The sequence below is a fragment of the Oryza brachyantha genome, chromosome 12 (assembly GCF_000231095.2).
Source record: "Oryza brachyantha chromosome 12, ObraRS2, whole genome shotgun sequence".
Lineage (NCBI taxonomy): Eukaryota > Viridiplantae > Streptophyta > Magnoliopsida > Poales > Poaceae > Oryza > Oryza brachyantha.
This window is the reverse complement of record NC_023174.2, coordinates 1,396,163-1,411,252: the sequence shown is the minus strand read 5'-3', so window position 1 is coordinate 1,411,252 and position 15,090 is coordinate 1,396,163. Positions and strand designations below refer to the sequence as shown.

General features: G+C 41.6%; 2 protein-coding genes across 2 annotated transcripts; both read right to left on the bottom strand.

The window, feature by feature from the left end:
- Positions 1 to 124: 124 nt before the first annotated feature.
- On the bottom strand, positions 125 to 904 carry LOC102721497 (histone H2B.2). Its single transcript, XM_006663740.3, has one exon. It carries the CDS (start codon positions 832 to 834, stop codon positions 370 to 372), a length of 465 nt encoding a protein of 154 aa, XP_006663803.2. The 5' UTR covers positions 835 to 904; the 3' UTR covers positions 125 to 369.
- Positions 905 to 1,652: 748 nt separating this feature from the next.
- LOC102721217 (hydroxymethylglutaryl-CoA lyase, mitochondrial) lies at positions 1,653 to 5,284 on the bottom strand. Its single transcript, XM_006663739.3, has 9 exons — positions 5,132 to 5,284; positions 4,272 to 4,391; positions 3,859 to 3,988; positions 3,426 to 3,605; positions 3,091 to 3,171; positions 2,824 to 2,987; positions 2,580 to 2,716; positions 2,204 to 2,319; positions 1,653 to 2,090 (listed from the first exon to the last, which is right to left on the bottom strand). The coding sequence occupies exons 2-9, from the start codon at positions 4,388 to 4,390 to the stop codon at positions 1,857 to 1,859; spliced, it is 1,161 nt and encodes a 386-aa protein (XP_006663802.2). The 5' UTR covers position 4,391; positions 5,132 to 5,284; the 3' UTR covers positions 1,653 to 1,856.
- Between the last annotated feature and the right edge of the window lie 9,806 nt (positions 5,285 to 15,090).

Below are 15,090 nucleotides of genomic sequence, written 5' to 3'. Positions count from 1 at the left end.
AATCATATCTCCCGCTCTTGGTTTTATAGCTGTTCATCTCATGCTGAGCGTTCCATCTTGTTATTAAATCAATCGTATCAGGAAACTTAGCAAAACACAATATTCCAACAGTAAAACAAATTTCACAAGACCACAAAGGTGAACAAAACGGCATCCACAATTCCATACCAAAATGGCAGCATACATCACAGCAATTTGGCATCCAAAAGTTGCAATCATCACCACTAATATTCAATGTCAGAACAACAAGCAACAACCATGAGCTTCTTACAAGATTCATCAAGCACTAGACAATCAGAGAGAGGCAGGGCAACTACCGCCGCCACCAGTGACGCGCTACAACAACTTGTGGTAGTACATGCTAACTATCTAAGAGCTGGTGAACTTGGTTACGGCCTTGGTGCCCTCGGAGACGGCGTGCTTGGCGAGCTCGCCGGGGAGGACGAGGCGGACCGAGGTCTGGATCTCCCTGGAGGTGATGGTGGGCTTCTTGTTGTACCTGGCGAGCTTGGCGGACTCACCAGCGAGCTTCTCAAAAATGTCGTTGATGAAGGAATTCATGATAGACATGGCCTTAGAGGAGATCCCGATATCGGGATGCACCTGCTTGAGCACCTTGAAGATGTAAATCTTGTAGGTCTCCACGCTCTTCTTGCCCTTCTTCCTGCCGCGCTCCTTCTTGCCCTCGCCGCCCTTCTCGCCCTTGGACGCCGGCAGCCTCTTCTCGGCCTTGGGCTTCTTCCCCCCCGCCGCCGGGGCCTTCTCCGCCTTCTCGCCGGCCTTGTCCTCCGCCGGCTTCTTCTCCGCGGGCTTCTTCTCGGCCTTGGGCGCCATGGGGTTGGCTGGTGGTGCCGCGCCGAGCTCGGGGTGGGTGGCTTTTGATTTGGGAATTGGATTTGCGTTGCGTTGAGGTGGAGACGACGAGCGGGTGGTGGAGCTTTATAGAGGTGAGGGGGTGGGTCGCGATTGGTGGGAGGTGGGGTGCCGCGGATCGATGACGTGGGAGGAATCGGGGCGTCAGTTGGGTTGGGAAGCGACGGGGTGGATGCGATTAGGCGCGGATCGGTGACGTGGCGGGGTTGTGGCCCACATCTGGTGGGGCGGGTTGGTCCTCTTGGTTTTTGGAGCGGGAGGAGCGGAATTCGTGTGGCCGGAGTTTGGCGGCGGCGGTGGCGGCAAGAAGGCGAGCGAAGGGAGAACGAGGGCGGCGGAGGAAGAAGAGCGGCCTACCGTCGACCACACCCAGCAGCGTCGCCGAGGTCTCCAAAGCCGCCACGCTTCGCCGCACTGAGCTCGTCGGCCAGAGGCGGCTAGTTCTGAACGGGCTCCAGCCAGGGAAGGTGGGATATTATCGCAAATTCTAATCACCATGTAATAGGATGGGCCTTCGTTACTCCGAAGTAAAATCTGAAGCTTTAAATCTGCAACCCACTTTTGCTTCTGTCAGATAGATTAAAATCATGGCCAGTAAGCAACATGCCGCTCTGCCAGTAAGCTATCAGAGTTTGGTTTCATGATTCGTCTCGAGTCAAAACTATCGAGGGCAAAAATGAATGAAGCCCTTGACCCGAGAGAACTAGTATATAGAGAACTTTGCAACCATCTTCTTCGGCAAAAATTTTCAGTTTGGGTATAATCATCTTAAAACACGATTTCTGTACGAAGAGCACTGATTATACGATCCAAGAAATGATACAGAAATGGTTATACGTAGATGGTTTCTCTTTATTTTTGGCCGTGTAGGGACTAAATTGAGACGGTTTACAACTACAAATTACAATCACAGCACTTCTGTAAAAACAAACTGATGTGTCCTTGATATTCTTTTCTGAGTCCCTAATATATTTGTCAGGGACTTAGGTCGTTAGCTTGCGGAGAGCAGTGGTGGTCTTGGAACCTGATGGCCTTCCCAGATGCTTGGAGATGTAATCTCCAGCATCCATGAGCTTGTTGAGATCAACATTGGTCTCTATCCCCAGGCCGTGGAGCATGTACACCACGTCCTCTGTCGCGACGTTGCCAGTGGCGCCATTTGCGTATGGGCATCCTCCAAGTCCTGACACTGATGAGTCCACTATGTTGATACCCATCTGGCAAATACAAAGGAAATGTTAGGCCAGGCAAAGCATTTCTGAATTCTGATTTTTCTGTTGTTGTTTTCTTTTTAGTAAGGTGGCACTGGAAGGATGTAGGTGTTGCTTACTTGGAGAGAGACCATTATGTTGGCAAGGGCTTGGCCATATGTATCATGGAAATGAACGGCGAGCTTGTCCACCGGGACAAAAGACATGACAGCTTCAAGCATAGCAAGTACACTACCTGAAACAAGAAACATAACAAGGAGCACAAAATTCCCAATGAGATATATGGCTTGTTCGGTTGTATAGAAAATTTCAAAGAATTGAAGATCACACCAAGTAGTTTATATCAGCACGTTTATGGGTCAGGGCTGCAAAGTCTGCAGCAGTTTCTTTTTAGAACAAAAATGGTATGATCACTTTTAAAGTAGCTTTAAATGGGCAAAAAGCGTACTGTAAACAGGAATTACATGCTGAAAGCAAAGACAACAGGATCACTACCTGGTGTGCCAACTCCAATTGTGTCCCCAAGTGAAATCTCCGAGCAACCCATATCATAGAGCTCCTTGGCTACATATGCTACCTTTGATGGATGAATTGTGCCTTCAACAGGGCAGCCAACCACACATGAAACATACCTGTGACAATCAAGGTTTGCAAATTTTCAGATTAGATTGCTGCCAAACGGTTTTAACCTGTTTGTTGAATTGCAGGCTTAACAGATCATCAAACTTATGTTACTTACCCACGGAGACCTATTCCATGTTTCTTGGCAGAAGTTATAACATCACGGTACCGAACAAGGCTTTCCTTGATGGTACAATTAAGGTTTGACTTAGAAAAGGATTCAGAGGCAGATGCGAAAACTGCAACTTCTTTTGCACCAGCTGCAACAGCAGCCTCAAATCCCTAGAAAAGTGGAAACAAATTGATTCTTCACAATAGACTGGGCATAGCGCTCCATAAAACAATATGTATAGTCTATTGATCCTATAAAGAGAACTGGACATACTCTGAGGTTAGGAGTTAACACTGGAAAGCGCACATCTGGTACATGCCTAATCCCTTCAACCACATCCTTTGCATCTGCTAGCTGAAACTCCAAATTAAGTGATATAGGTTAGCTATTTAAACTTGAACTGATACTAATTTTATCATGTTTTTGTTCTGTAATGAATTTTGTAGTACATGTTTTACAGACTAATTTCATAAGAAAAATCAATAGTAAAAGAAGTTAAATGGAACTATCAGAAACAAATTCTGATGAGGAAGTGCTATCAGATAGGCATGACAGTCCCTGAAATCTGTGATTTAAACTAATATATCTTCACTTAATTTAGGTATTACCTGTGGCACCCATTTTGGGGAAACAAAACTTGTGGCTTCAATTACTGATAGACCAGACGCCACCAATTTGTGTATCAGTTCAATCTTTACAGATGTTGGTACAGTATTCTTCTCATTTTGCAGACCATCACGTGGTCCAACTTCAACTATCTTTACAAACCTTGGAAGGTCCCATAAAACCTGAAAACCGGTTATTCATCAAATGAGAAAAAGGAATAATTGGTAATATTGTACAATCACTACCCTTTTTAAGCCACTATTTTCACTTAGTTATGAAGGTAACTAGAAAAGATTATTATGACATATTCAATTGCCACAAGCATGATGCTACATTTGAGTTCATTCCTTCTGTTTGAGGTGGTCTGCTGAAACCTATAGTAAGGAAGTGAAATTGAATACACCCATGAGCAATTCAATAACATGATCGAACTACCTTCCGTGGAAGAGCTCTGAACTCCATATCCACTCCATTGCATGATGAATTGGTGTAGTGTCCTTGCATATGCCATGAAGAACTACCGTGAAAGATCGTCTGGTCATTTCCACCATTGCAATGCTTGTAACTGAAAATAAGTTCACATGGTCATATACTTATATCTTGCAAGAAAATTGTACTGGTAGTAAAGTAAAACAATAAGTTTCCTTTAGAAGAAAAATAAATTGTGACTGAATAGGGATATGTGGAAATGTACAATACTTCTTATACTTCTGAAAAATACCAGAAAAACATGTGTTAAAGTAAAAATACCCGACAAGGTGACAAACAGGAAAGAAAGATTTTCCGCTGGACCAACGAAAAACAAATTGGAAAGGAAGAATCTAGAGCTGTATGGGAGTAAAACTTACTTGCTAGGGCTGCAATCATCAGCGCTTGCTCTGCAGGCACTTGGAGAGAACCTTTCAAGTCTGTTAATACTCAACTTTGGCAGGTCCCCAAGACCAAGTGGCTGCTCAAGGCTCGACATTCTGGAAAGCAGATGTTACAATGTGAAAAACTCTGTTTTTTTTTTTTTTTTTTTTTTTTGCGGGGAATGAAAAACTCTGTTAACATGAACACTTTATATGTAGGAGTATTATGAATGAGTTAAATCTCAAAACAACCTAAAGAACGGGAGAGCACTTTAAACAATTATCGGGTCAGATTATCCCATTGCTCATATGCCATTCGAAACCGAGTGATTTCTTGACTGGGCATTAGTCAGAAACATTACATTAATCCGCATGGAAAGGAACGTTGAAATCCTATCTGAATCCAATGGGACTCGCAAGTCGCAAACCATGTCCATTCTCCCGGCATGGTCAATGTGCAATGCTTGCATTTGCATACCAGACCTCGATCTTGACCAAACTCACTTTACATATTGAATACTAGCAGACAAAATACTCACCATAACTATCTATAAAGAAGGTTGCTTTTTATCACTGAATCATGAAATGTCATACTTAATGATCTAATCAAACCCATTGCCACTTTGCCAGTAATTAACAGCAAAAAAATGGAACTACAATTCAGTTTTTTTTCCCCTGGTTAGCCATCGTACCAATCCAAGCTACCGCACTACGATCCCTCAAAGAAAACCCTCGATAAAACCAAATCAAGCAAACCAAATCGAAAAACTCTGCATGAAACCAAATCTGGCACCAGCTAAAAAGTACAAGAAATAGAAGAGAACAGAAAGGAGAAAGGCTTCAAGAAACCATCGTACCTCGATCGATCGACAAATTCGAAGCCAACCCAATCGAATCGCACTAGAGGATGAGGGATATAGGGCACCGAACTCAGGCCTTACTTGAATCCGACGCAAAGGGGGAGAGAGCACCGGAGTCCGAAAATTGGAGGCCGCGGCTGCGCCTCCGCGTCTCCGCCAAGGGAAACGAAAGGAACCGGTCGGCGAAGTCGCACGTGGACCAAGTCTCCGGTAGAACGGCGCTGTGGGGCCCTACAGGTCAGTGGGTGTTGGTCCACAGGACTCGGTCCAGTGACAGGTGTTTGCCCGTTTGGCGGGGGCTGTGTGGAAGCGGAAGAACCGAAGAAGCCATGGAGACGTGGAGTTGGTTGGTTGGCTGGTACTCCTTTTCAGTATCGGTGAGCGACCACCCAACCCCGCCAGAAGATCTTATCGGATTCGGGCTGTGCAAGTTATTTGCATTTGCCCGTTAACAATGGCTGACAGTAATATTAGGCTCCGTTTAGTTCCCAAAACTTTTTTTAAAAAATATCATGTAGAATCTTTAAAACATATAAATAGAACATTAAATATAGATAAAAAAATTAGTTGCATAGTTAGAGGGAAAATCGTGAGCCGGATCTTTTAAGCCTAATTAGTCCATGATTAGCCATAAATGTTACAATAACTCACATATGCTAATAATAGATTAATTAGGCTTAAAAGATTCATCTCGTGATTTTCAGACAAGCTATGAAATTCGTTTTATATAAAACTTCTTCCGACATCCAATTAAACGTCCGATGTGACACCTAAAAAATTTCTTTTTACGAACTAAACTCACCCTTAGTGCCATGGTATGATAAATGATCATGACAAATCCCTGCTTAATCTGCACACTGTATATTAAACTGGAGATGGATCTTCTGGATTTCAATTATGGTCAGCATGAACATATGCTCATGGTTATCTTATTCTTCAGAGAATTGATTAGCACTGATAACATCCGGATTGTGGTATTGTCTCTTGGAACTAAGTACACCCGGTTCGCAAATTTGTATTCAATGATCTTTCAGAGTAAATGTGGTCAGCTGTGCTCCAGAAAAATCAGATCTTGGATTCTGGAGTGGCGGCCATGGTTTTATTGATGTATATACGTGGAAGCATTTTCGTCCTCTTGTTTGGTTAAGTGGCCAAAAACATCATATTTTAATTTAATTTACAGTCAAAATAATTATGGCATTACCTCGTGTTTTATTAAGTGGGCAAGGACCATCTTGGTAGCATTCGGCAAGAAGAAAAGGAGAGAAAAAGTCACTCTTTTATGGACACGTTTCCTGATGGTGTGATTTTTTTTAAAAAAAATTGTAGATAAGTTGTTTGAAAAAACATATTAATTATTAATGATAATTCACCTATGCATTTCACATCGATAATAGTAGTCATCATGCTACTGGTCCGGTCATGAACTCTTGGAGGCCTAGGGTGAGACAAACTCTAGACCTTGTATTTGAATGTGAGCATAAACATAGATTTATTCTAATAATGATGTTTAATTGTCATGAAATACCAATTACAATACATTAATTACACGATAAGTTCATGAGATATTTTTGCTAAGTATGCAGTGCAATGTGTGTATGTGCAGTGAGGACTAGGTCCGCGTTCAGCAATCCAGTTAAATAACTAAGATTTCTTTCGTTTTTCGCGCGAACGTTTCCTAAACTACTGAACAGTATATTTTTTTACGAAAATTTTCTATAAAAAAATTATTTTAAAAAATTATATTAATATATATTTAATAATTAATAATTAATTAATTATATACTAATCTATTGCTACGTTTTTCGTGACACATAACTATCCTACATCCCCTCTCCAGCCGCACGCAGCTTAGGAGCCCTTAGCTCTTGGGAGCCCATGGTAGTTGCCTCCTAGCCCTACCCTAGGCATAGGATCAGGCTTTTATGTGCCATGTAGATGAAAGTTAAAAAAAAAGTCAATGTCATATTTTCGATGCCAAAAATATAATGAAAAATATTAAATGGGTATTTGGAGAGTAGCCATACGTTAGAGTGGGCAAATAGTTAAATTCTCAAAATAACTAGTCCACTATAATTCAAAACTAAGCGATCAATGAAAATGTGTCGTTATACGAATTTATCTATGAGTCATTCAATGTGTGTTGTTAGAGCATCACCGACAATCACTCAAAATTCCATCTCCAAAATTCATCTTTTTTATTCTCTAATCAGAATTATAGCTTTGGGATAGATCGATGTGTCCAACAGATAACTAAAAATTGACTCACAATAATAAAAAGTGGGTCGACTAATCTTCTAATCGATGTTTCCAACATAAATAGAAAATCACTCTATTTTCCATGATCTCTCACGTGGTATATTTGGATGAATATGTCTTCCTTACTTATGGAGAGTGGGATCTCCCAGTTGGGGGACTGCAATTTTGGTATGTCTATTTAGGATGAGTGGTGAACCAATTTTTCATACAAAAATCCAAAAATTTAGATTTGGGATCCATATTGGTCTTCTGTTGGTGATGCTCTTAGAATAGTAGTGTCATATAGATGTCAAGACTTGCAAACCAATTGTACTTATTTTGACTATAGTTTAAATAGGGGTTGCTATACAACAGTAAACCCCCTTTGCTAGACCATTGGCAGACAATCGCCTTCTCAACTTACGAGGGTCGTGCACTAAAACTACATGCAGTGTTGGTTGGGGCATTTAACTTTTTGCCACTCTTAGAAATAACACATAACATATTTGTCATCCGCTGTTTATGACACGTGGGCCATCATGTGTCTATGACGTGTGGGCCTAGTGGTAAATATGTTAATGTCATTTTTCAGAGTGGCAAAAAGTTAATTATTCCGTGTTGGCTAGCCATCAAGGCCACCCACATGTCTCATCCCATGATGTGGACATTGTACTAACTGATAGTTGTAACCGGCTTGGTTGGGCAGGTTCAAAACCTCTGCAGTATTATCTTTGTAGTATTGCTGACTGACATGTGGGGCTCGCACACCAGTGAACAGTACTGCACCGGCAGTATCCCATTCCAAGTTGGGCTATTTCTTTGGCTTGGGCCTCACGAGCCAAGTTTGTGTGGGTCATGATATACTCTATCTTTTGCTCAAATTTTGATGAACTCCATGGTTCGCACATTGCGACATTTGTTTTTGGGTTTTATATCGGACGTTTGACCGGATGTTGAAGGGGTTTTCGAACACGAATGAAAAAACAAATTTCATAGCTCATCTAGAAACCACGAGAGTGAAGTCCTAGGGAGATAGCCTAGAGGGGGGGTGAATAGGCGACCTGAAAAATCTTTCGAAATGCAGCGGTTAGTAGGGCCGGACTGTCCGGGGCTTAGGAGCCGGACCGTCCGGTCGGGGCTCTTGGGTTGAACCGAGAGTTCTGGCCGGACTGTCTGGGTATGAACACCGGACTGTCCGGTCAGTGAAAGAGGGGATTTATCAGCCCTCCTTTCTTAGTGGAGTTCCTGCGAACGTGCAGTGTATGTGTGTTGAAAAAGAATTCAGGAAGAACGCAGGAACAGTAAAAAACAAAAGGAAGCACAAATATGAACACGGGAGATCTTTACCCGAAGTTCGAATCCTTTGATCCTACTCTCCGTTGAGTCGCTCCACTGAGCGGGATCTCTCTCGATCCTTTTCCTCTCTTGGCTTCTTCACATAAGATCGACACGGGTCTTCGAATTCACTCATAGGCGCTAGCAAGTCCTTGATTGACCACCAAGATCAAGATCAACCTCTTGCCTAGCCCTACGATGCAATTCGCTCTACCCGACAACCTTCTTGGAAGAAGCACAAGAATCTACTAGAGAACTTGCCTTTTTCCTTGCGGAGGTTAGGCGCCAACCTTCACAAACTTGATCCCGGGCGATCAACAAAGCTTGGAGGCTTACGGACGATGCCTATCCGTCTAGGAGCTCACGCTCCAAGAGTAATAGGCCTCCACGTCTCCACATGCATCCATTTGGTCGCTTAAAATCGCTTGATCACTCTTTTGAAAGCTCAAGAACTCTCAATGTCACTCACTAATCCCTCTCAACACAACCTAGACTAGATTATCTCTTTAATCACTCAAGGAGGTGTTGGGATTGGTGGGGGAGGCTTGGAGAGGGCTAGAACCAGCCTAGGAACCCTATGATTTGAACTGGAAGCCTCACCAACGGCTAGAATCCTGATGTGGGTTATATAGTGCTGTCAAACGTTAGCTAACCGTTGGATAAAGTTACATGGGCCGGACCGTCCGGCCCACACTTGGGTTCTGGAAGATGCCTGGGGCCAGACTGTCCGGTCTAGGCTCTCTGGAAATTTTCTTTCCTAGCCTCTAACACTCACTAAATCACTCACGGATGCATGTGTTGACTAGGTGACCCCTCTTAATAGTACGGATTATCATATGACTCAAAGCGAAAAAGAAAAAACACATTTCTAAAGCTTCAAATCCGTTCGCTTTTCGTCTTACGGGTCACTTCTAGTTTAACTTGAACCTTTCGCATTAGGGCGCAAGTTAAGCTTCGCTTTACTTCTCTGCAATCACAGATGGTTAGCGCACACATGCTTTGACTAGGATTGTCATTAATCATCCAAAACCCGCTTTAGGAGCTAGATGCACTTTCAGAGAGGAATCTTTGAAGCCTAATTAATCCATCATTAGCTCATGTGGGTTACTGTAGTACTTTATGCCTAACCATGGACTAATTAGCCTCAAAAGATTCATCTCACGATTCCCCTAACTGTGAAGTTAGTTTTTTTATCTATGTTTAATGCTCTATTTAGGTGTCCAAAGATTTGATGTGATGTTTTTGAGAAAAACTTTTTAGGAACTAAACTAGCCCTAATTATGGCCTTTCGTCCTCATGTTTTATTAAGGGGCCAATGACCATCTTATTCATTTGTAGCCAAAATAACCGGAGAAACTATTTGCCATTCTAGCATATGGCTACTCTCCAAATATCAATTTAAGATATATCACTATGTTTTTGGCTATCGAAGAGAGGATATTGCTAAATTTTTCCTACTTTCGGCTACATGCATGATACATGTTTTGAGCAATCTAAAAACAATGACTGAAAAATAAACTAATATAAAAAATCTCAAAATCAATTCTAAATTTAAGTTTTAAAATTCAAATTTCAACTTATAAGCATAAGCGAAAGGACGAGACCTGCTTCTTTTAAAATAAGTAAAGATTAAGGTAAAAAAATAAAATGCTTTTGAATATTAAGATTAGGCAAAGGATTGAAAGACCTCGGTCTAATTTGAAAAAGGCTTACCAATGTAGTACTACCTCCGTTTCATAATGTAAGATGTTTGACCTTTTTCTGCAATATTTGACCATTCGTCTTATTCAAAAATTTAGTATAAATATAAAAAATGACAAATCGCGCTTAAAGTTCTTTTGATAATGAAGTAAGTTACAAGCAAAATAAATGATATTTCCATAATTTTTTGAATAAGATAAAGGGTCAAACATTGGCACAAAAAGTCAAACATCTTACATTATAAAACAAAGAGTACCATGTATCATGTATAGATACCTTTTCAAAGCCTTCTTCTATGTTTTCCTCAATATCTCTTCCTCATTTTAGTTGTCTTATGGCATTAGATTAACTCTGGTTTCGACGTCTTCCAATCGCTTCGGTTTTTATTACATCACCAATGATGAACACTCTTATAGCTACAATAATATTATATTTCTGTCGCATACAAAACATTGTTAGAGCCTTAGCATTTCTATTCAAATGTTTTATTCAGTGATGGTCTAGTTCCGGGGTAATTTTTAAAGATAATAATCATGGATGCTTTCTTTTCTACATCTTATCCCGAGATCATACGCCGGAGTTTGCGCGCATCCTTTCCGAACAACTAAATGATGCCCTCTAAAAAAATTCTATATGAACGTTCATCATCTCATTTTTATAAAGTAGATTTATAACTTTGTGACAGTTAGTTTATCATCTCATCTTTCTAAAGTAAATTTATAACTTTATGACAATTAATTTCATGGTTTGTATTATTAAATAGCTATCAAAATCAAATATTTTTTCATCTAAAAAGAGCACAGCCATGTCGCCCAGCATGATTCACTTACGAGTATGTGTTGTGAGAAATGAACTTGCCTATTTAATAAAAAAAAGAGAATGGCTAGCAAACGGTATACCATACAAGCGTTATAAGTAATTAACGCGCCTCCTCCACACCTCCACGCCACGCATGCCTCCTCCACGCCCCCGCACTACCTCGCTCCGCTGTGCCTCGCGTCGCTGCCTAGCCACTACATGCTATCACATTATGGTATTTCACATGATGCATGGTAGTACCAAAATACATGTATATTTTTGTGGGGATGTATCTGAGATAAACAAGAATCCCACATGCCCAACTGTCCAGGATGCAGTTGCGCACAGAAAAGGTATAAAAGCACAAACTCAGCGAAGAATACTTACTTAGCAGCGGAAATATGGCACGTCGGTCTAGCTTTTCAAACAGACCAACCAGGCAGCAAGCAGAAGACCCAACAACACCACAGGCAAGCCTGAGCGAAGAAAGCGACCCTAACACGAGCAACCTTGATGAAGACCTACTCTTCTGAACCACATTTTATGCAAGGGGTGAGTACGAACGTACCCAGCAAACCACGATTCAAGAATACAAGTAGAATACATGCAAGTAGTACAAGGATATAGGGTTCATCAAGGTGGGTTGATAACAAGCCTATTATAAATAGTTTTTCCCTACTTTGATAAAACAATTTATTTGTAAACATTTATAAATCGACAGTTTAAAACGTGGCAATGTCAATCACCAACATCCTCATCTTATTCCACTCCAAATTTTAATTATAAAATCTACTCATACCATAAGAAATAGGAATCACCCAATGACACATCTCCATTATCCGGGAGAACGGCGTATTCGAATACAATACGACTCTGCAGCGTCTGCCCAACTTTACCCACACGATACCACGACTGGATCAGAGTCGAGATAACAGAAACGTTCATTAGTCCCACTTACTACTAGTACCGCCCAGTGGGATATCGTCCGTCCTAGCAGTCGGGCACTCGCTCGGCCACAAGCAAGGCATAGTAGGGTCGCTGCTTTCACGGGTGCCACTGTTGTGAGATCATGTCAACTTGGCCCACGACCCCTTCCACATGTCCACTCCTATATGCTCTAGAGCCTCTAACAGTCGTTCATATAGTGGGACCACATACTAGGTTAAGTCCGATTACTCGGTCCTGTGGATGGGCGCGAACTATATCACTTTCCATGGCATAAGAGGGTTTTTATCCTTATATCCGAGGAAGCAATTAAATTAACACAACATATACATACAGTAATACATGTCATAATATCCACAGCATCAACCTTCACCCGGAGTCACCTTCCATATCACTCAAGGCGAGTGATTTATATCAAAACAATATTTTATACAGCCGATAGCGTCATCAGGTGACGACGGGCAAAACAGATGTATGTGTGTAGAAGTTTGGTGGTATTATCCACTACAATATTAATCTGATGAAGTGCTCATCCTATACCTAGGTTATCAGGGAATAGGGTATGATGGTTTATGGTATCGGCAATAATAGTAAATTAAGTACAGGGTGATAACTAATGTAACATGATTATTTGAAAGTAAGAATACGCCAAAATAACTTTGCAAGTAAATAATGCATAAAATAACTAAGTGGTTCTCTACTTAGATTCTCAAGATGATCAATGGATGATTTCGTGGCTTGCCTTGCAATATATGGTTTTTTGGGAGCTTCAACGTAGTCGTCTGGGTCCACGTCAGCTTCTGCAACAGCTTGATAGACTTTCTTCCATACGATCTAGCGCACGCACACAAGAACAAATAATAAACAAAGCTATAAAACTAAAAGCTATAAATAAACAATAAAATAACAACAAAAAGTTGGAGCTAGCTAAAGAGATAACAACTACATAGGTGATTGGAGAGATTCAGAAAGCTTTTAGACTGATCTCGGATTAAGATCATCATTGTATAGCCAGACGGTTATGATCTAGAATTAGAGTGATGGATGATAGATATTGGAAGAGAGATTACTGATCTATGATATGATTTTATGTGGCTTCGCATAATGCGAGATTGATTTATGTACCACATGAATGAAAATCAAGTATGACTCGAGACAAAGGTTGATTTGAATAAAATGAAATACAGATAGATATTGGTTGGTTAAAAGTCAGGGCTTGCTAAGCCATTGGATAGGAATAAGAGTTTAGACTGTATATGGGAGAGGCTATGTGGCAGTGTGTTGAAAGAGAATACGATAAGCTAGATGAGGTTATTTTGTGATAAACAATGTAAGCTTGGAGTCGGGAGGATGTCGATAACTGGATCAATGTGCAAGTCGGGATACCATGGTCGTAAGACGGCTTGAAGTGGTTTAAAAGAATATTGTGGCAAATTGACAGATGGATGGACTTGAATAGGCTTTAGTTGTTTAAAAGAGTAAGATTAGTTTTGAAAGTTCAGAGAGATATGATTTGGGCTTATAGTTGCAAACGATAACAGTGGAGGCTGGAGTTACGGGATGGGATGATCATGCTATGATCATACGTGGCTCTATAAGACGAGTGGGTGGTTTCATGTGTTAAACACCGAGCAGACTTAGTGTTTAACCCAAAATATTGTCATGGACAGATACAGATAAAGGAATATAAATGGATTGATAGTCGGTGAATGGTTGCGGATGATTAAATTGGAAACAAGGTTAACCACGTGAATTGCATACGCATTTATAACTAAAATGCGCATTGAAAGAGAATGAATGGATCATGTATGGTTGGCTCGAATCAAAAGAATGATTAGCCAATGATGGTAGACTGTTGAGCTATTGTATCAATAGTTCGAATTATATGTGATTTGGTGTATAAGAACAACATAATTTAGGAATCAAATGATGTCAAGTCGGAATGGATGATATGAACTCGACGCTCTGAATGGCATCGATATTTTAGGGTGAACTCTATATCTGGTAATATAATTTAGATAGATAAGGACAATTAGCCACAAGAGTTTATCGGATCGAGGGTTGGATGAAAATTTGAACAAATTCAAGATACTAAAAGAATAATCAACCATAGGATCAAAATTAGGTTTTGACTTCGAAGTTTCGGATGGCGACAAAAATATCGCCGTTGAATTAGGAATGGCTCAAGGAGTCAGATGATGCTTTTGGATTTTAAATCCGAGATTTAAGGGTCAAAAGAATTATTTGAATCAGGGAAAAGAATAGTTTTTGAATTTATTTTGAATAGAAAAAGAAATTGGGATGGATTCCAATTATTTTATTTTCTCCTCCTCCTCTTATTATTATTATTATTTTTCTTTCACTTCTTTTCTCTCTTTTTTTTCTCCCTTTTTCTTCTCCTCTTTCTTTTTTTCTTTTCTTTTCATTTTTTTCCCTCTCTCTCTCCTTCTTTCTCCCCATCGTTCTTCTTCCTGCGTTCTTCTTTCTTCCTCTCCCGTGCAGGCTACAGGGAGGGAGGGGGCGGCCAGCTGGGAGGTCAGGTGGCTAGGGGAGGATGGCTACGGCACCAGGGAGCCGAGGGTAACCCGTTCCCCTCGGTGAAGGCGGCTGCAGCGCCGGCAAGGAGGCTGGCGGCGGCTGCTGGTTCAGGATGGCGACGGCGACCATGGAAGCGCCGATTCCGGCGAGCTCCGGTGAGGGCGGCGGCCGGGGAAGGTCCAGGGAAGGGAGGCTAAGCTTGCTGCAGCCTCAGCCGAGTCCGGGGCGGCCGGGAGCAGCGGCGCGACGTGCGCCGGTAGGGGGAGAACAGGGAAGCGACGGGCGGCGGCGACGCCGGTGGGTTCCGGCGGCGATTTGGCTCGGGAAAGTGAGGGGAAAGAGGCACACGAGCATGGCGAAGGTGATTGCTACCTTGATCTTGGAGGATGGCGATGGCAGCG